Source organism: Muntiacus reevesi, chromosome 2 (genome assembly GCF_963930625.1).
Source record: "Muntiacus reevesi chromosome 2, mMunRee1.1, whole genome shotgun sequence".
In the NCBI taxonomy this organism is placed as follows: Eukaryota; Metazoa; Chordata; class Mammalia; order Artiodactyla; family Cervidae; genus Muntiacus; species Muntiacus reevesi.
In genome coordinates this window covers 271,836,042-271,856,730 of record NC_089250.1, presented here as the reverse complement: position 1 = coordinate 271,856,730, position 20,689 = coordinate 271,836,042, and the positions used below count along the sequence as shown (strand labels likewise).

Genomic DNA, 20,689 nt, shown 5'->3' with positions numbered 1-20,689 from the left:
ATAGCGCAAACCAGATTCTCTTGCCAGCTTCATATTAAGTTCTGCCAATATTGGGGGCACTAAAAAGAACAGGTAGGCAGAATGAAGATGGAGATGGGACTTGCTTTTTCCTGTTTGTCTCCCTGCTGCGGAGAAAACAATTGGTGTTTTCAGTTTTTGTCCAGAGTCTCAGAATCATCTTCATCCCATGTCCTCCGGGATTCTAGCAATGGCCAGCCATATACTCTCCTCAGAGAGTGGAAGAAGAGTTCCAAGGTGGAGAGGGGGAAATGAGAGGAGAGCAGTGGAGGGAGAAACTTTGGGGAGGGGGAGTTATTCATCCTCCAGGGTCCTGACTCAGCACAAAGTTTCAAGTGAATAACTGGCAAGCAATGACCTCTAGCTAAATCCCTCCTATGTAACAAACAAGGTGACAGTTGTGAGATTTTCTTATCAGCCAGGGCCCTTTTCCCATGAGACTGGGTGTTCTCAATGGTACTGGAATCTGAGTAAATACTCGGGTCTTTAATGTGTCTGTCATTTTTTTTCCTAGGTACCAAATTTGAAGGAACAGGCAAATGAAAAAAAAAAAGTTACATGGATGCTTTAGTGCTTTAGTATTATACAACTTACAGAAAGGGTAAAGAAAAACCCAAAAGGGATACACTACCATGGTGACCACGGAAGTCACCCCCATGGCCACTGGGAAGCCAGCCTAACGCTTAGCTCTCATCATCATTGGGTATGCCTGTCAGAAACACTCTGCCACACCCGATTCAGGAACCCTCACCACACACAAGTCAGTTATGTGGTCACTCAGTTCTGGTGTGTTTCACCTGCTCACTCAGGTTGTCACATAAGCAGGGCTCATCTCTGTCAGCAGGTATTATGTATCATATAACTTGTGTGCAGTTCCAGTAGTGACTAATTCAAGCACTTCTCTGAGTGGAATACACATTCCATTGCACTGAGTCCACTCTGAGTCATCCTGTTCCAGTTTCTGGATACACCAGAGGAAGATGCAGCCACCTCAGAGGTTCTCGCAGCTTCATCTGCTTCTCAGCATGTTCCCTCCCCTCATGAGACTGGCTAGGAAGACATCTGACAAAGTTCTCCAAAGCCACATCGTTGCCATCAGAATAGTGAGAGGTGGACAGGTAAACTTGGGAGGCTCCAGGTGGCTCTGGCAGTTGACTGTGGCCTTCAAGCCCTGGCGGGAGTGCTGGGGCCCCTGCAAGGGGTACATGGTGGTCACATCAGGGGGCTGAGAGGCAGCGGCTCACTGCACTGGAGCAGCAGCAGACACCTTGGGAGTGGTCCAAGGGTGCCGTGAGGCGGTGGCAGAAGGCTGGCTCTGCATGGCCAGGCTGGATCAAGGTGGGGTTGAGGGTGGGGGTGGGGGGAACACAGAGTGTGCCACGTTCTGTTCAAGCATTGTTTAAACAGGAAACCATGGCAACTTTCCACAAAGAATATCTTTTTCCCTGATGATGATTCAGGTAGGTTGACTCTAAGAAGGCCCTCACAGATGTGCAACTCTCCCATTGAGGGTGGGCTGGCCTAGCAACTTGCTTCTAAAAGAATCTAACAAAGGTGACCAAAGATTTAGATATAATAGGTACAATGTGACATTGCCTATGAACCATCATCAGGTGAGTTATGGAGTCATTCCCTAGCAATGAGAAAGAGTTCAAGTCCTTCTCTATCAAACTACACATTAAGGACTTCCCTGGCAGTCCAGTGGTTAAGACTCCATGCTTCCACTGCAGGGGGCATGGGTTTGATCCCTGGTCAGGAAAGTTCCACAAGCTGTGGGGTGCAGCCAAAAAATGAAAACACATACACACACACATATTAAGGGTGTTAATCTGATGGAAAATGAGGGTAGTTTTACGTCAACAAATTTCCAAATTTCCGCTGCAATCACAAGTTTATCTCATTTATGAGATTGGCTGCCATTCTACTAAAGGTTCTACACATTTCGTGTATCCATAGACATTTATTTCTGACACATGATGAGGAACAATGTTATTAAAAACCTTACCGTCTTCACTGGTATGCAAATTAGAAGCTGACTTGGCAGGTTGAGGGTGTTAAGACTCTGCACATTTCAGAGAAAGGACTGACTTTTGATCTGCACCTGAGAGGGAACCTCTAAGCCCTTGGGACAGCCTGCCTGCCGAGAGCATCTTTACATACCTGGGGTTTGAACCGTGTCATTCAGTTTATGCCAGCAATATGATTTTTGGTGAACACTTGCTTTTGTTTGCCTGGGGGTCTGGGCCATGCTGTATTGGTTTGACTTTAAGGAGGCCAGAGTTTGAAAAACTGAAGCCAGTCATGTGGTATCTCCAGGCTAGCATAAGGAGCCCCTTTACTGACACCCCATCCCAAGTCCCCAGGCACTAAGTCTCAGGTGAGTTTCTCTGGCTGGCAATACGCACAGTTGTTGTCACATAACTGCTCACAGAATTACACACAGTCCATACAACGCCACTGGGAGGACAACTGGATGTACCTGGTTTCTCCTAAAGTCTGCCTTAAACACCTTTTAGATTTGCTAATTTGTAACTTTTCACCATCATAACCTGTAACCATAAGCATAGCAGCTTTTGCGTTTTTTGAGTTTTTGAGGTTTTTGTGGGGTTTTTTAGTTTCTGAGTCAGTGCTTTATTCAGAGAATAATCAAACATGAAGGTGGTCTTATGGACTGGACATATTTGCCTTCCCAAAATTTCTTTCTGATATGAATTTAAGATGTTTTTGAAGTCAAGCTCGCTACTATTAAACCTACTAAGAGCTGCTAATATTTAATGAGGTATATCTTTGTACTGGGCTCCCCTAGTGGCTCAGATGGTAAAGAATCCGCCTGCAATGCGAGAGACCCCGGTTTGATCCCTGGGTTGGGAAAATCCTCTGGAGAAGGGATTGGCAACCCACTCCAGTATTCTTGCCTGGAGAATTCCATGGACAGAGGAGCCTGACGAGCTACAGTCCATGGGATCACAAAGAGTCGGACACGACTGAGCGACTAACACTGACTGACTGACTGACCTTTCCATTATCGCTACATTCATTAGCATTCTCTCAGTGAGAGTTTTCAACTACATAAAAAGCTAAAGTCTGCTCCAAAGACTGGTCCATATTGAATGCACTCCTCCTTACATGTTTCCTGTGACATAAAAGAAGACATAATTGGTAACTGAAGGCAGTACTACACTAACCACATTCATGAGGTTCCTCTCCTGTGAAAACTCTCTGCCATCTCCTGAGGGGACACATCTGGCCACAGGCTCTCCCACAAGAACCACATTCCCTCGGGCAAGGAACCCATGGATGTTTAATGATGCCTGCACTGCCATAGCAGGTCCCTGCATTGTCACTGTCTCAACAGAGGTTTTCTCCTGTTTGGGTTCTGTGGCACATGAGTCATGGCTCTCCAAGGAATCTTCTTCCACCTTGACTGAATCGACACATTTCTCTTTTGTATGAGTTCTCTTATGTTTAATGAGGGAGGACTTATGGCAGAAGGCTTTCCCACAGCTGCTGCACCCATGGGGCTTCTCTCCTGTATGGACTCTCTGGTGTCTGCTAAGTATGAACTTTGTGGAGTAGCTTTTCCCACACACATTGCATTTGTGGCACTTTTCTGTGTGACCTCTTTGATGTCTAGTGAGACTTGACTTCTGAAAGTAGGCTTTTCCACACTGACTGCATATGTAGGGAGGATTTCCAGTGTGAAATATTTGATGTGCAACGAGACATGGCTTGTGACTAAAGGCTTTACCACACTCTTTGCATCTATAGGGCTTCTCCCCAGTATGAATTCATTGATGTATAAGGAAGTTACCCTTCTGGATGAAGCCTTTCCCACATTCACTGCACATATATGGTTTCTCCCCCGTGTGAGTTTTCTGATGTACAAGGAGCTGAGACTTCCTAGAGAAGGTTTTCCCACACTCACTGCATGCGTGGGGTTTTATTCCTCGTTCAACTTGCATATGTATATTAAGCTCTGCCTTCCTGCAGAAGGATTTACCACATTTAAGGAATGTATATGGCTTCTCTCCTGTATGTGTTCTCTGGTGTACAGTGAGTTGAGACTTTTTGATGAAGGTTTTACCACATTCCATACATTCATGTTTCTTTCCTTTTTCAATCTGATGTATACTGAGTTTTGAATTGGTGTGGAGAGTGTTTCCATGTTTATTGCATTTAATTCCAGTATAATGTTTTTCATGCTTACTATGAAGAAATGATTTCTCGTATTTATTAAACTTGTCAGGATTTTTTGCCATGGAGCTTCTATTCTGGTTAACTAAATCTAAATTAGAGTTCAGTATGTCAAACTTATCATGGCTTTGCCTTAAAGTAACAAGATTTCCATGCAGACAAAAAATATTTCCCAAAGAACTGAGTTCATGGCCTCTTTCCATATTTTTATGCTTGTATTGGATTTCCAAGGATTGCTGCACAGGATCACCAACTTCTAGAAAAAAATGAATTCTTTCACAATCAGGATATGCAATAAAACTGCTTCTAAAATGAAATGGTTTGGGCTAGCTCTCTGTGACAATTATGTCATAAGAAAAAAATCATTAAGTGTATATTTACTTCTTAAAAATGGGGGTAAACACAATAAGGTCATAACATCTTAAAAAAAAAAAAGATACAGAATCAGTGGCAGACAATTCTCAATTAGTAAAATATTTGGTACTCTCCAAAGAGATCCTTGCAAAACCGGCAAAAGAGGACAAAGTAGAAATATGTGTCATTAACACAAAATAAAATAAGTTGGAGACATCTGATCTAACATGATGGAGGATGTATCCATTCTCTCCCCCAATATTTATTGAATGTCTAATATGTATCATGTGCTGTCACAGCATCTGAATACACACCAAAGAGAAACACATTTTCTGCATTCCCCCGGGGAAAAGAGAACAAGATGGAAGCAAAGAAATAAGACAAATTCACACTGAAAAGTGGTTCCCAGCACATGAAAAAGAACAATGCCCTGTGAAGAAATAAAAGGTGAGCCAAGAAACTAGGAATAAAAATTAAGCAGCTTCATGTAAGTAACTACATGTTTCATTCAAGTATGATAGCAGTGCAAAAGCCTTGACAAAGGAAAGGTTTGGCCAGGTCAAGAAACAGAAAGGTAGCCAGTGGGCCCTGAATGGAACAGTTACATAGGGAGAAGGAAAACTTAAAGTTCAAAAGGTAGACAGAAGTCATACTATGTAGATCTGGTAGAAGAATCTGAATTTAATGCTAAGACTAGTGATGAGCCACTAGAAGCTCTGAGGAGGTGGGGGTTCTGATTTATATTTCCAAAAGATTGTCGACTGCTGCGTGGATAGTGATGGGAGAGGAAGAAGTGTGGGAGAGAAAGTTAATGAAGTAATCAGGCAAGAGACAACAGTGGCTTGGTCTGGAGCAACAACAGTGTACATGTGGACAAGTCAAGGAACTCAAGGCACATCTAGAAGGAAAAAACAACATTCACTGTTGAATTCAATGTAAGTAAAAAGGAGGAATTAAAGATTTTCCTCAGGTATTTGGCCTAAATGACTAGAAGTTCCAGCTTAAGTTGGTGAGGAATACCAGGGAAAGAGATTTTTAATGTGGGAAAATCAGTGTGTATTTTGACACAAACATTCTGAGGTGGGTATCTTAGTACAGACATAAAGAACTCAACTGGAAAGAGGACTTTGGAGAAGATTTTGGTTAGAGGACAAATATGGGGTTATCTGTACAGGCATAACTCAGAGATATTCCAGGTTCAGTTCCAGACCTCCACAATAAAGCAAGTATTGCAATAAAGCTAGTGACAAGAATTTATTTCCCAGTGCATATAAAAGTTATGTTTACACAATACTGTACTCTGTTAAGTGTGCAATAGCATTATGTCTAAAACAGAGTACATATCTTAATTTAAAAATACTTTCTCATTAAAAATTGCTAACCATCATCTGAGCTTTCTGTGAGTTGTAGAAGTAAATGAAAGATCATGGATTACAAATCACCATAACAAACATAATAATAAAAAGTTTGAAATATTGAGAGAATTACCAAAATTTGAGAAAGACACAAAGTGAGCAAATGCTGTTGGAAAAAATGGTGCCAACAGGTTTGCTCGACACAGAGCTGCCACAAACCTTCAATTCAATTTGGTTTTTTTTTGGTTGCACCACACACTTGTAGGGGATCTTAGTTCCCTGACCAGGGATCTAATCTGGTCCATGCCCACTGCAGGGGAAGCATGGAGTCCTAACCACAGGACTGCCAATGAATTCCCTCTTTCGGTAATATTTCTATATAAACACAGCTCATTTTACTGTGCTTTGCTTTACTGTACTTTGCAGATAGTGTGGGGTGTTTTTTTACAATTGAAGGTTTTGTGAGGACTTCCCTGCTGATCCAGTGGTTAAGACTCCGAGCTTCCACTGTCGGGGACACAGGTTTGATCCCTGATTTTGAGAACTAAGATCCTGTGTGCCACACAGCACGGCCAAAAAAGAGAGAGGGAAAAAAAAAAATATATATATATATATATATATCTCTGATCCAGCAAATATATGAAGAAATCAGCAAAGTATGCATGAAGGTTATGGTTTCACTTCAGGTGAGGCCTAAGATTGTGATTTTTTTTTTTTTTACTTGACTGAATTCCTTTATTTCAGTCTATATGGGAGGCATAATTCATTCTGAAAATTATAATACTTATAGCATTTCTCATAATTTTATTAAAAAATTTTTTCAAACATACAAATTGAATGAACTACACAGTGAACAGCTATATACCCACCTCTTTGATTCTACAGTTAACATGTTGCTACATTTGCTTTATCTCACATTTGCCCATCCAGAATGAATAAACAGACAGATGTACACTAAAAGACCAAGTTGCCATGAGAACACAGCATTAAGGGTGGGGCTGAATGTTAGGAAGGGAAATCAATATTACCTGAGGTTCACTAGTCAGGAGATGACGGTGAATTTGAAGTTCTCTCCTTGCAGAGAGGCATGGAAGCCTGAATTTTCAAAGCAAGGTAAGAGGAAGGAACAAGCAGTGATACTACAGCAGTCAATGAAGAAGTGAAAAACTTGAGAATCCATAGAAAGAAAAAAATCTAAGCAAAGCAAATCAAGACTCTAGATGAAATAAATCAGTATAAAATCCAGAGGTGAAAACATGAGTATTTTCCTCTAAATGATTAAGTAATGATTTCCTCTAAATGATTAAGGATTCCATTGGAGAGGAATCCTCAGAGGCTCTGTTTAGATACTGTCAAAGTTTAGAAACTAGAAGATGAGTCACCATAACATGACTTCAAATGTGTGAGGCCTTCACAGATCTAGGAATTTACTTCTTTTCTCCCTGGATGTTTCTCATTCACTTACCCGGATCATGGATACTTTCCCTTTCTATCCATGGTTTGTCTCCTTGCTTCAACTTGAAGATTTCAATTGGTTTGGGACTTTGATACCCTATTCACAAAAAAATAACATACTATTTAGCAAAATCTTTGGAAATGAAATCTAAACACTGTTCAATGATCCCGTTTATATTAACAGATTATGAAGCTGCACCTTGGAAGTAGCTTTCCCCTTGCAGTAGCAAAAACTTGAGAATCCATAGAAAGAAAGAAAAAAAAATCTAAGCAAAACAAATCAAGATCCTAGATGAAATAAATCTGCCTGAGGCCTGAGGGGAGACTAAGAATCTATCATTTATAAAAATTCAAGTCATATATATGGGTCAACAAACTCTGGTCAGTGACTGTAACTAAGACATTACACTGTCACACTTTAAAAGTGTTATTCATTCAGAATAAAGTGCTCTTAACAAAACAAGAGCATTCAAGAAGTAAAGAAAAACTTCTAAAACACGATAGCAAACGTGTTTTGTACCACTACATTTTAAAAATTAAAATTACTTAAAAATATTCATCTCATGAACGTCTCATCCTTTTGCCGTTTCTATTTTTATGTATCTTTCATAGTACGTATGGACTTCCCTGGTGGCTCAGATGGTAAAGAATCTGTCTGCAATATAGGTGACCTGGGTTCAATCCCTGAAGGATTGGGAAGATCCCTTGGAGAAGGAAATGGCAACCTACTCCAGTACTCTTGCCTGGAGAATTCCATGGACAGAGAAGCCTAGTGGGCTAGTCCATGGGGTCACAGAGTCAGATACGACTGAGTGACTAACTCTTATTTACTTATAAGACATATAATAAATTTAGTGGAATACCTACGTAATCGATATATTCTGGGCTTCCCTGGTGGCTCAGTGGTGAAGAATCCACTTCCAATGTAGAAGACACGGGTTTGATCACTGGCCCGGGAAGATTCCACATGCTGAGGAGCAACTAAGCCCATGTGCCACAACTACTGAGCCTGTGTTCTTGAGCCCAGGAACCCCAACTACTGAAGCCCCTATGCCCTAGAGACCTCCACACAAGAGAAGCCACTGTGATGAGAAGTCTGTGCACTGCAACTAGAAAGTAGTCCCCACTTCCTAGAGAAAAGCCCACACAGCATAGAAGAGCGAGCACAGCCATAAATAAATAAATAAATAATATATCATATATATATATATAGTGTGTGCGCTAAAAAATAAATAAATAAATAAATGTGCTCTTTAAAAAAAAAGAATATGTTAGAGAAACAGTAGGCAGCCCGCAAAGACTGCAGTATCTGGCCCTTGGCAGAAGTCTGACAATCTCTCTTACATCATTCGTACTTCAGATATCTGCCCCCCAATCATTCCACAACTTAGAAAGGCAAGGCTGCTGATCGGGCACGCTGAGTGGCACGGGGGAGCGGTCCTCACCCACAGACAGCAGGTTGCTGTAGTTCTCCAGCATCACGTCCTGGTATAGGTCCTTCTGAGCAGGGTCTAGTAGCCTCCACTCCTCCCAGGTGAACTCCACAGCCACATCTTCAAACAATAATGATCCCTGTAGTAACAAATTCTTCTTTAATCTGGGGTGATTCTTAGATGGTTTGGAAGAGACATATAGAAATCTAATCCTTTCTACTGTGTAGGCTGTATCCATATATGTGATATATTATCCAGTGTGGAAGAATGGAAAATCTTATAGAGACATCCTGTTACTCTAATTCAGCCACCCATTCACTCAATAATTCAGGTTTCCTGAAATGTCATCATTAAAACCTCTTTTAACCTTGACACATCTGCCATCTGTGTACATCTGCCAGATGTGTACATCTGCATTCACTGAACTATGTGCAGGTGATACCAAAACGAACACGCATGTTCTTACCCTCAAGAAGCCTTCACAGTGCACAAGTTAAACAGAGACAATAAGCACTAGAATTAAACATGAAAAACCTGATGATGCTGGAACTGTAAGACACTGAAATATAGACAAGGTTTAATGCGTGCAAAGGCATAACACATAAAGATGAGACGGCTAACGTGAAGAAACAAAGATCAATTCAAAGCAATGAATCCAGAAACTGAAATTAGGAATTTCAATTTACAGACTGACTAACAATTCGATAAAACAAAAAGTGAACTGGACAACAGATCTGAAGTGCAAAAGAAAACAATGGAAAATACAAAAGTGAGGTTGAGAGATATGAAGAATAGTGAGAATGTTGAACTTAACACCTATTCTGAATCTGAGGGAAGAAGAAAAAAATCTGAGGGAAGGTAATAACCAAAGATAAACAGGCAGATTACATTTTAGAACTGGTAAAAGACAAAACCTTACTCAACAATGCCAAGCAGGAGGAAAAAGAGATTCACTGCTATACACATATGGAGGTAAAACTGCAGAACACCAAACTCAAAGGGAATACTCAAAAATATCCAAAGGGCCCCCCAAAAAAAAAAATATCCAAAGGGAAACTACATATATGTAACAAAAGAATAACCAATATGATTTATTGTCTCTAAGTTCTCAACAGCAGTGATGACTTCCCTGCTGGTCCAGCGGCTAAGGTTCCACATTTCCAATGCAGGGGGCCCTGGTTCGATCCCTGGCCATGGAACTAGATCTCACATGCCACAACTGAAAGATATTGTATGCTGCAACTAAGACCAAACACAGCCAGATAAATAAGTAATTTATTAAAACTTCAGTACCAGGAAAGATTTACTTTACTGAGGAAATGATCTACCTTCTCTGCACAAAAACACGAATCACATAATGCCTGCTATTTCTCTTGTTGGCACTGGCTTCCAAAATTATTGGAGATAATCTAGTAAAACAACATAAGAGAATGAAAAAGCTGGCTTAAAACTCAACAGTCAAAAAACTAAGATCACGGCACCTGGTCCCATCACTTCATGGCAAATAGATGGGAAAAAGGTGTAAACAGTGGCAGATTTTATTTTCTTGGGCTCCAAAATCACTGTGGACAGTGACTGCAGCCACGAAATTAAAAGATACTTGCTCCTTGGAAGGAAAGCTCTGACAAACCTAGACAGCGTATTAAAAAGCGGAGACATCATTTTGCCCACAAAGGTCCATATAGTCAAAGCTATGGTTTTTCCAGTAGTCATATACGGATGTGAGAGTTAGACTATAAAGAAGGCTGAGCGCCAAAGAATTGATACCTTCCAATTGTGGTGCTGCAGAAGATTCTTGAGAGTCCCTTGGATCTCCCAAGGAGATCAAACCAGTCAATCTTAAAGGAAATCAACCTTGAATATTCACTGGAAGGACTGATGCTGAAATTCCAATATTTTGGCCACAAGATGCAAAGAGCTGACTCATTGGAAAAAGACCCTGATGCTGGGAAAGATTGAGAGTAGGAGGAGAAGGGGGCAACAGAGGATGAGATGGTTGGATGGCATCACCAACTCAATGGACATGAGTTTGAGCAAACTCTGGGAGACAGTGAAGGACAGAGAGGCCTGGTACACAGCAGTCGATGGAGTCACAAACAGTCAGACAAGACTTAGTGGCTGAACAACAACATAAATAACCCCTAGGGTCTTACAGTTTTTTAATTAATATTCTGACGTTAAAAATTGTGAGCAGATTCTTTACCTGCATTCCCCCCCTTTCAAATTGACCCTGACACAGACATTATGGTTGATATTTATTTTTCTTCAGATTCAGGCTCTCCAAAATGTGTCATTTTCCAATAAATTAAGTCAATTTTTATAAGCCTCTACAAATACAACATAAAAGAAAGAAGGAAGTAAACACATCAAACTCACCTGGACCGTGGTCATTTTCTTCTGTTCTTAGAAAATGACTGGAACTGGGATTCTTCTATTTTTCCAGATTGTCACTCAAATTCAGATCATAGACTTCACATCTCAAATTAACGTATTCCTAGAAGTGATCCTTTCCTGGTCCTGGAACTTCCTTCTGCTTACTTCACTTGATTCTAAGGACTTAAAAACAAACTCACTTTACTTTTCCTGGAGTATAACTGCTTTACAATGCTGTGTAAATTTCTGTTGTACAGCAAAGTGAATCAGGGACACATATACATATATCCCCATCTCCTTAGAGCGCCTCTCCATTTAGATCACCATAGAGCACTGAGTAGATGTCCCTGTGCTAGTTATCTAATCAATACTGTATATCATAGTGATATCATAGTATCAATAGTGTATACATGTCAAGCCCAGTCCAAAAGCCAATTCGCTTCAATTTGTACATTCCCCTGGAAATCCCATGGACAGAAGAGCCTGGTGAGCTACAGTCCAGCTACAGTCCCTGGGGTCACAAAGAGTCAGACAAGACTGAGGGACTAAACCACAACTACTGGGCCATACACCTTGTTGGTGTTGCTAAAGTTGCTGTGGTAGGCAGAGTCACGGCCCCCACAAAGATATCCACATTCTAATCTCTGGAAGCTGTGAATATGCTACATCACATGGCAAAGGGGAATGGAGGTTGTTAATGAAATTACAGTTGCTAATCAGATGATCTACTAATCCAGAGATTCCCTGGATTATTCAGGTAGGCCCAATGTAGCCAAATGGGCCCTTATGCATGGAAGCAAGCAAAAGGGACCAGAGATAGATGCGATGTGATAAGAACTCGACACGCTGTTGCTGGCTTTGGAGATGGGCATAAAGGGAACCAAGAGCCAAGGAGCATGGACAGACTCTAGAAGCTTGAAAAGACAAAGAAATAGCTTGTCCCCCACAGCCTCCAAGAAAGAACACACTCTTGCTAAGACCTTGGTTTCAGTCCGGTAAGATCCATGTTGAATTGCTAACCCATAAACTCTAAGACAATAGATTTGTGTTTACACAACTAAGTTTATGTTACTTTATCACAGATTGAAGGCAGGAGGAGAAGGGGCCGACAAAGGATGAGATGGTTGGATGGCATCATTGACTCAATGGACACAAGTTTGTGTAAACTCCAGGAAATGGTGAAGGACAGGGAAGCCTGGCGTGCTGCAGTCCAGGGGATTGCAAAGAGTCGGACATGACTGAGCGACTGAACAACGAATTACAGAACCAACACAAAATCTAATATAGGTGTCCTCTAACATAAGATTCTAATACTTGAAAGTTTCCTTTTGTTTAGAAAATCACAACATCTAGACCTCAGGGCAGTGCAAACACCATGAAGATTAACATGCTAAGCAAATCATAAGTATTTTCTTATTTAATCCTTGCCACCAATCCAGATGTATCAAATCACTAGATTTATGTTTAAACGAAACAAGTCAAGGCTTAGAACCTAAAGTATCTTGTCCGGAGTCGCATACTTTCTCAGAGGCAGTGCAGAATCTCAAACCTGGGCTTCTTCTCTCCACAGCTCATCACCTTAACCACTTTGTACTTTCTTTATCAGACAACCTCCAAAAGTTTAGTTCTCTGAAGAGCTGACTGAAAAAGCTCACTACCCATAATACCACCCTAGAAAGTACAAGCACAGCGCATACACTGGATGTCTGAAACAGCTCTTAGAACACTCAATGCACAAACACAGAGCAAACTTCTTCCACAAAGAGAAAACTAGAACAGGGGCAAGTCCCAACACTCATTCCAAAGCAGCAAATCAAAGACAGACAAGGAGTCAGAAAGACTCACGTTATAAGCTCACTGATTCAGTGGGATCACCATGAGTTTTTGCTTCCACTCCTCTAGCCACAAATTTTTCCAAGATAATTTCCCAATAGCTTTTCTAAATCCCAAAAACCACAGACCCACCCCCATTCTACCCACCACAACTGTTCTTTTATCTCTTGTTGTTCAGTCACTAAGTCATGTCTGACTCTTTGTGACCCCATGGACTGCAGCACACCAGGCTTCCCTTACCTTCACTATCTCCCGAAGCTTGCTCAAACTCGTATCCATTGAGTCAGTGATGCCATCCAAGCAACTCATCCTCTGTCTTTGATCTCTGGGTACATGCAATTCCACTCGGTCGCCAACCTTGAATCACTTTACTCTATGCACCAGGACCAGAGATCTGGACAAGAGAAAATGTATAGAACTATTTATAGGACTATCAAGGACCATCAAACTCGGGACTACTCATGGGGGGAGGAGAACATGAATACATCTCGCCCACATTCAAATTTCATAATCCCCTGTTCACGAGTCCTCCTGTCCCTCCTATAATGAACGGATAGGATTTCCTGATGGTTTCCTGGCACTGCACACATCCACTTTATGGCATCACTCCTGTTGCCCTAGAAGGGCCACTTGCTTTTCCAGAAATACACACATGAACAAAGAGAAAAATATGAAGCCTTAAAGAGCAAAGTAGGCCATAGAAAGACATTTTCATAAGTCTCACAAATTAATATCAAAGAAGCTTATTTCTTGACCACAAAACAACAAAACCAGAAATGCAAACCATTGTGTATGTATATGTTTAATATTTTTGTGTTACCTTTGCATGGAAAAGGCACCTCTTCCGTATCTTTGGAATGATCTGTATAAGAGATACGGATTCCCAGGTGGCTCAGTGGTGAAGAATCTGCTTGCCAATGCAGGAGACACAAGAGAGAAATATCAATGAGAAATTCAACACATCTATAAAAACGGAAACCAAAACCTGCATATCCAGGGGAAAAAAATGAAAAACCTTCAAACTAAAAAGGCAATATAAATGAAAACTCTGAATTATTCAGTAGTAAATGACAACAAATCCTGTGGGTGGGTGAGAGAACCTGGATAAGCAGAGAATCGTTAACACGCTGCAGAAAAGCCTAAATACGTAAGTCAAGCCTACCCAAATTAACGTATATGTACAGTTAATGTGACTCTAGTAACCTTGCAACTGATTCACTCACCTGACATGACACTACTGCAGCCATTAAGAAAATGTAACCATTTTATACTATGGAAATGTTTATAATTAGAAATAAAGTGATAAAACCAACATCTGTTATATGTGCATATGCGTGTGCTGAGCTGCTCGGTCATGTCCGACTCTTGCGACCCCATGGACTGTAGCCCACCAGGGTCTTCTGTCCCTGGGACGGAACTTTCCAGGCAAGAATACTGGAGTGGGTTGCCATTTCCTCCTCCAAGGGATCTTCCCCACCCAAGGATCAAACCCACACCTCTTGCATCTCCTATGCTGGTAGCAGATTCTTTACCACTGAGCCACCTGGGAAGCCACATCTCTTATACAGGTCATTCCAAAGGTACGGTAAAGGTGCCTTTTCCATCCAAAGGTAACACAAAAATATTAAACACATACATACACCATGGTTTCCATTGGAGATCAGCATTTAGGGTAAAGAGATGTTTTTACTTGTGTAGAATGAACCTGAAAGGGAATACACAAGAAAACTGTGGTACTGTAGACTTGGAGGCAAGAGAAATAAAACACACCTTTTATAACACATCACTAGATTATATCTAACTATTTTTGAAAGATGATAATGACAAGAGTGTTTATATGTCATAACAATAGTTTTCAACTAAGGTCTTGAAGAAGGTATGAGCTTAAAGGATTGAACTGGATTTGGATCAACTGAATGAATCTATCATCAAATCTGTGCCCAGGAGTCCATATCTGAACCTCAAGCCTACCTACTCTCCAAAGCTCCACCCTTATGCCTCCTCACATACACTAGTCACCCCAACAAAATAAACCAAAACAAAAAATCTGACTCCAAGTTAAATCTGTACCATAAAACCCCGTTCACTGGCACCCTTCCCCCACTCCAGGTTTCTCTATTGTTTGAGCCCCACAGTGACAAGACACCTACACAAAACACCAAATTCATTGATATTCACCTACCACTCCAGTTCTTAATCACTGAGCCTCATGAGCAGAAATTGTTATCAAGTTAAACTTGGGTCAGCTCACCCGCTGAGCAGCAAAGCCAATTTACTGACACCACTTTGTTGTGAAGCAAAGCCCAGCGTTTTCTGCAGGGCCCAGTCAGGAGAACTGACAGCTTAGGCTCAGAAGACCTCAACTCCCTGATGCCTTTCAGGGAAGGGTTTTTTAAAGCAATTATTTGTGATGAGGGATGCAGGATTCATGACTTCCTACTGACTGGTTGGTGGTGAGGTAACAGCTTCAGGAAACATCATCATCAACTTTCTAGTTATAACCAGTCTGGGGTCTACAAGCTTGTGCTCAGCAAATAATCACATCTTCCGCCCTGGCAAATGTCTGAGTTTCTGCAGAACAACTCAAAGGTATGCATCAGATCCTATGCACAACCCTTAAGGAGGAACTAAGATTCCGTGAACTATTGTTTCTTGCCTGCTTTTCCTTAGTTTTTGCATTCCCTCACTTCCCACTTCCCTAATGAGTCTGCTCCTTGGATATCCCTGAAAGTCCAGGAGATCAAAGCCTTTTTCTACAAACAAGAAAAGCGGGTGACAGGGAGGGCCTTTTGTACCCAAGAGGGCTCTTCAGGATCCAGCTCACTTTCAATCCCCCTTTCCTCTGATAGTCCTCAATCCTGAGGGGAACAGGGCGGGACACGAAAAAGAAAAGTTTTGGCTGGAGAGGTCAATTATAAAGTCAGCAAGGGAACTCAATTTTAGGAAGGCTGTTTCAAACACAAAGACACAAGCCCTCAGTCCAGCGCCTCGGTCGCTTCTCTCTTTCAGAGATTTAATAGCACTGACTGCCAAAGGGCGTATTACGAAAGCCAAGCCTCCCCAGTGACTGAACCCAAAAAAACCGCCTGAAGGCCTTCCATTGGCCTCGCAGGCCCCTCACTCCGGATCGACGTCCCGAACACTACCCACCTGATACTGAGATTCTCAAGGCTCCGGGCAGCTACCAAAGGCTGAATTCACTTCTAAAATCATTCCCATTACCACTTTGTCGCGCGCAAGTCCCCTCTCTGGCGGTCGCTAGGGACGCTTCTGATCCGGCGCGACCTTTTGAGGTCTTGGAGTTCTGGCCTCCCGCCCAGCTCTATGACGTAACGGGGTCACGCCCACCCCAGCGATGCGAGAGGAAACGGTCACCGCAGAGGCTAGGGCTCAGAGCGGGAATTGAAATCACTTTGGGACACTTCCTTTCCCTTTCCCTTCTCGTTGTCGGTCAAACGCACCATGCCGAACAAGTTTTGAGAGGCTGGACCCTATCCAACAGTGGCGGCGCGGACTGGATTCTATTTTGCCTTTTTGGGCTTACGGAGAGATGGCGGCGCCCGCCAACACCCCGGAGAAACACCATGGGGGCGGCCATCTTGCAGGAAGTGCAGTTCCGTACGGCGGAGTGACTCGAGGAGCTAGCGTTAGTAGCCGCCTTTGGACGATCAACGAAGTTTGTAGAAGTGAAGACCCGTTATAAAGGCGGCTGTCAAAGACAGGGTGATATCTGGAAAGCAGGTGGAGCAGGGATGGAGAATGAGTAAGGTCGGTCTGAGACCTGTCTGAGGGGCGGAGCCGCCGATGCTGAAGAGCCCAGCACTGTAAACACTTATGCCGGGGGCTGGGAATGGGCTGTTTCCAATTGCGAACCGAGGGGCGAGGCTTAAAAGGAATGCAAATATTTCCTTAGAAAACGAACGGCAATTCCGAATAATTACATGGTGATATATAGTATTACATTGTTTGGCATCATTCCCAAATAAAACACTTAAATATTAGCCGTTATTTTACACAGACAGAGGGGTAGTAGAGGATATTATCTGTACATCCTTTCAAGAGGGCAATTTAGAAATTATCTATACAATTTAAAATTTTCATTCTAATTGATGCAGAATTTCCAATGCTAGGAATTTTTGTTTGGTAATTTTTTTTTAAACTAGGAATAACCTGAGTGTACAATCAGCAGGTGAAGAGATTGGTAAATTAAACATAGATCTTTTAAACAGAACAGTCTACAGCCTTTAAAAAGCCAATTATAGGGACTTCCTTTGTGGTCCAGTGGTGAAGACTATGCTTCCAATACAGCGCTGCGGGTTTGATCCCTGGACCAGGAACTACAATCCCATATACCATGTGGTGTGGTCAAATTGAAAATAATATAAATAAATAAACCAATTGTGGAATTACCTGTATTTTTTAAGTGACTTATTGAAAGGATGAAATATTGACTTCCAGAACAGCATTCATAATATGATCCTTAGTAATATGATTACTAAGCATTTAAAAATTTTGAAGGGATTAAGTAAAGCTGACAATTTTGATTATATTTGGGGTATGGACTTGGAGATGGAATCTTCACTAAACTCAAAGATTAACATAGCATCACAACATACTGCCTGCTCCAGTCTGGAAGCTCCTCAAAGTGCACAACTCTAAAATGTAAGTCCTCTCCCTTCCAGACTGAATTGTCCCTTATTTTGTTTCTCATCTAGCAGTCACTACTACACAGTAAATCAAGAATGGAGATGTGTTAGCTGGATTGTAGGTTGAAGTGAAGGTCAGAGGATCAACCCAAAATATAACCTACATGTCACCATCACACTGGCCACTGATTCCTGTTAACACCATCTCAAAAATAACCCCAGAATTATTCCCTGTGCTTGCCCTCATTGCTTTACTCCATTTATATGAATTACTACTGAATTTGCCACTGTACCAGCCCCAGAAGTGAATGCCTCTCTAACCACCTCCTTTTTTCCCATACCGCAACCATCTTTGTTATTATACCCTCCACAAAACTCTGAATTAGTTTACTGACAACAGACTAAAGCAAGATCTCAAGAGAATGCTTTTAAGGCTACATACAGGCACACACTGAACAGATTCTCCATTATCTTCATTACTTCCTGCCTCCCACTTAATTCTTCCACTACTCTGCTCACTTCCAAGACCTTGTGGAAGGTCTTGGCTACCAAGAGTTTGTGAATACTTTCCCTCCACTTAAGTCCTTGGCACACAGGAAGCAATGAGAGAATATTAGTTACTATGGCTGTTCCCTCATGAGTCATCTTAGATGTTACTTCTTCAGATAGCAGTCAGGGAAGCCCAGTCTCAAAAACAATAATACAACTATTAAATATAAAATTGCAACTACACTGTGGTACTAACAGTAGAAAGTACAAAAGGCATCCAATAGAGAAAAAGAGACAACAGGTCAATACAAGGGATGACTGAAGATGATTATCTTTCCAGACCATCATGATGACTTGTCTGCCCTCCAAAAAGTACTATGAATTCCTCAGACAGAAACTCTGTAATATCCCCAGTTCTCAGAACAAAACTTTTTGTATCCCCAGTTCTCAGAACAAAACTTTGTGTATCCCCAGTTCTCAGAACAAAAACTTAAATGGGTTTCAATAATGGACTATTAAATGCTAACAGGCTTCCCAGGCGGCGCTAGTGGTAAAGAACCCACCGGCCAATGTAGGAGACCTTCAGTCCCTGGGTCGGGAAGATCCCCTGGAGAAGGAAATGGCAACCCACTCCAGTATTCTTGCCTGGAGAATCCCATGGACAGAGGAGCCTGGTGGACTACAGTCCACAGGGCTGCAAAGAGTCAGACTCAACTGAAGGGACTTAGCACACATCCAGAAAAGCCTTTCCTTGGGGAGGGTAAATCTCCCTCATTGCTACCTTACTGTAAATTACTATTATTAATATTAGTTATTTCTCCTCATAGAATTTATCACTTCCCAACATTTTATAATCCATTCACTCTCTCTCCTTCACTAGATCGTATGGTCCACTGTGAAGGCTGTTCCTTTGCCCATTCTGTTCACTGATGTTTCCTCACTGTGCAAAATAGTGATTTGCAGTGATGGTGCTATAAAATGTTTCTGGAGGAGTAAATGACCCAAACCCAGGATTGCTATTGTGTTCTGAGTTGGCCATAACATGGCAAATTTCCATTGCTTCTCCTATGAGTCAGACTCACTGTTTATAACTGGGATCTTCTATACTCATGGTATTATGGGAAAGAACTCCAGATAAAGGAGAAAGCAAAGACCCCACTTCAAGGACAGTGGGAAGGAAAGAGGGAGAAAGAAGTCACCTGTCTCAAATCAGAGGATCACAGAGGAGCTGAGACTTTTTTTAAACATACTTTTTGGCTGCACCGTGTGGCATACGGGATCTTAGTTCCCAGACCAGGGATCGAACCCATGCCCCCTGCATTGGTAGCATGGAGTCTTAACTATTGGACACCCAGGGAAGTTCCAGGATATTTAAATGGCAGCTCTTCACGGGTGTCAGGCCTGTGGACAAATCTCAAGATTTAGCTCCAAGTCCTTCCAGAAAGATCTTACTGACACCCTATATACTCCACCACTCTTAAAGACTAAGGCTTCTATTTCACATTTTGTTCTATTTATTTGAGCAATCATTTTCCTTTCCTGCTTTGTCCCCTTATAATCAGTTAAGTCTCTCTGACACATCAGACAGTCCACTCCTTAGAACTATCTTCCCCTCCAGTGATAGAATGAATTTTGATTAGCCCATGAGTTTATTCACTCACATTTCAAATCTATATATGATAAGGGTTTTGACTGTCGTTCCCCTCACCCCCTCCGGCAGGGAAATAGAAAATGATGAAAACCAGCACTCTACTCTCTGGTACGAGGAAATGATGGTAGAGCGCCCCACCCCAGTCTGACCATTTGCTGTCTGTGCTGTCCAGTTTGATCTAGTGCCAGGAGCCACATGACTGTTGAGCACTGAAATGCTGCCACCACAACTGAGAAACTGGTTTTTTTCATCTTACTGGTTTTCTATTTTTTTAAACATTGAAATTTAAGGAAATTCACTAAAATTAAGAAATGTATTATCTCCTTTGTGGAGATAACAAATAGGCATTTCAAAAATAATTTATTTGAAACAACAGGTCCTCCTGAGTAGCACAGGGCCCTATATTATCCTGGGATAAACCATAATGGATAAGAATATGAAAAAGTATGTATATATATGCATACCTGAATCACTTTGCTATATAGCAGAAATGAACACAACATTGTACGTTAAGAAAATAAATTTTTAAAAAATCTACTTGTTTTCTGTGGTGCTTAAATACCATTATTAAGTCCCTCCCCAATCCCCCAAATGAGGTGCTCCTTCAACAATAAATTGTCTTTGTCCCTTGAGCCAATTACTCCACATCTATTGCATTTATTAGAAACACTTACATCCTCTGACTGAATTAGCTTGAGTGTACAGATACACTGAGATAGACACTTGAAGATAATCCTACCACCTCAATGGTATCTCCAGGAGACCATAGGTTTTCTTTGTTTTGATCACCACAATCTCAGGTTCTAGGATTGAACCAACTACCAAGGAAGTATTTGCCAAATACTCTGTAATGAACAGGCTGACTCAACCTAAGGTTGTTGCTTGCCA

The 20,689-nt window shown here is 41.6% G+C and overlaps 1 protein-coding gene across 1 annotated transcript; it reads right to left on the bottom strand.

The window, feature by feature from the left end:
* Nucleotides 1-1,222: 1,222 nt before the first annotated feature.
* LOC136161679 (zinc finger protein 613-like) lies at nt 1,223-11,321 on the bottom strand. The gene is made up of 4 exons (XM_065926707.1): nt 11,186-11,321; nt 8,822-8,948; nt 7,387-7,473; nt 1,223-4,468 (listed from the first exon to the last, which is right to left on the bottom strand). The coding sequence occupies exons 1-4, from the start codon at nt 11,198-11,200 to the stop codon at nt 3,807-3,809; spliced, it is 891 nt and encodes a 296-aa protein (XP_065782779.1). The 5' UTR covers nt 11,201-11,321; the 3' UTR covers nt 1,223-3,806.
* Nucleotides 11,322-20,689: the final 9,368 nt, after the last annotated feature.

Coding starts and splice junctions, on each gene's coding strand:
- LOC136161679 (XM_065926707.1), bottom strand. Junction 7,474..8,821: donor CAGCAACCTGCTGTCTGTGG/GTGAGGACCGCT, acceptor TTTTGTGAATAG/GGTATCAAAGTCCCAAACCA. Junction 4,469..7,386: donor GGAAAGTATCCATGATCCGG/GTAAGTGAATGA, acceptor ATTTTTTTCTAG/AAGTTGGTGATCCTGTGCAG.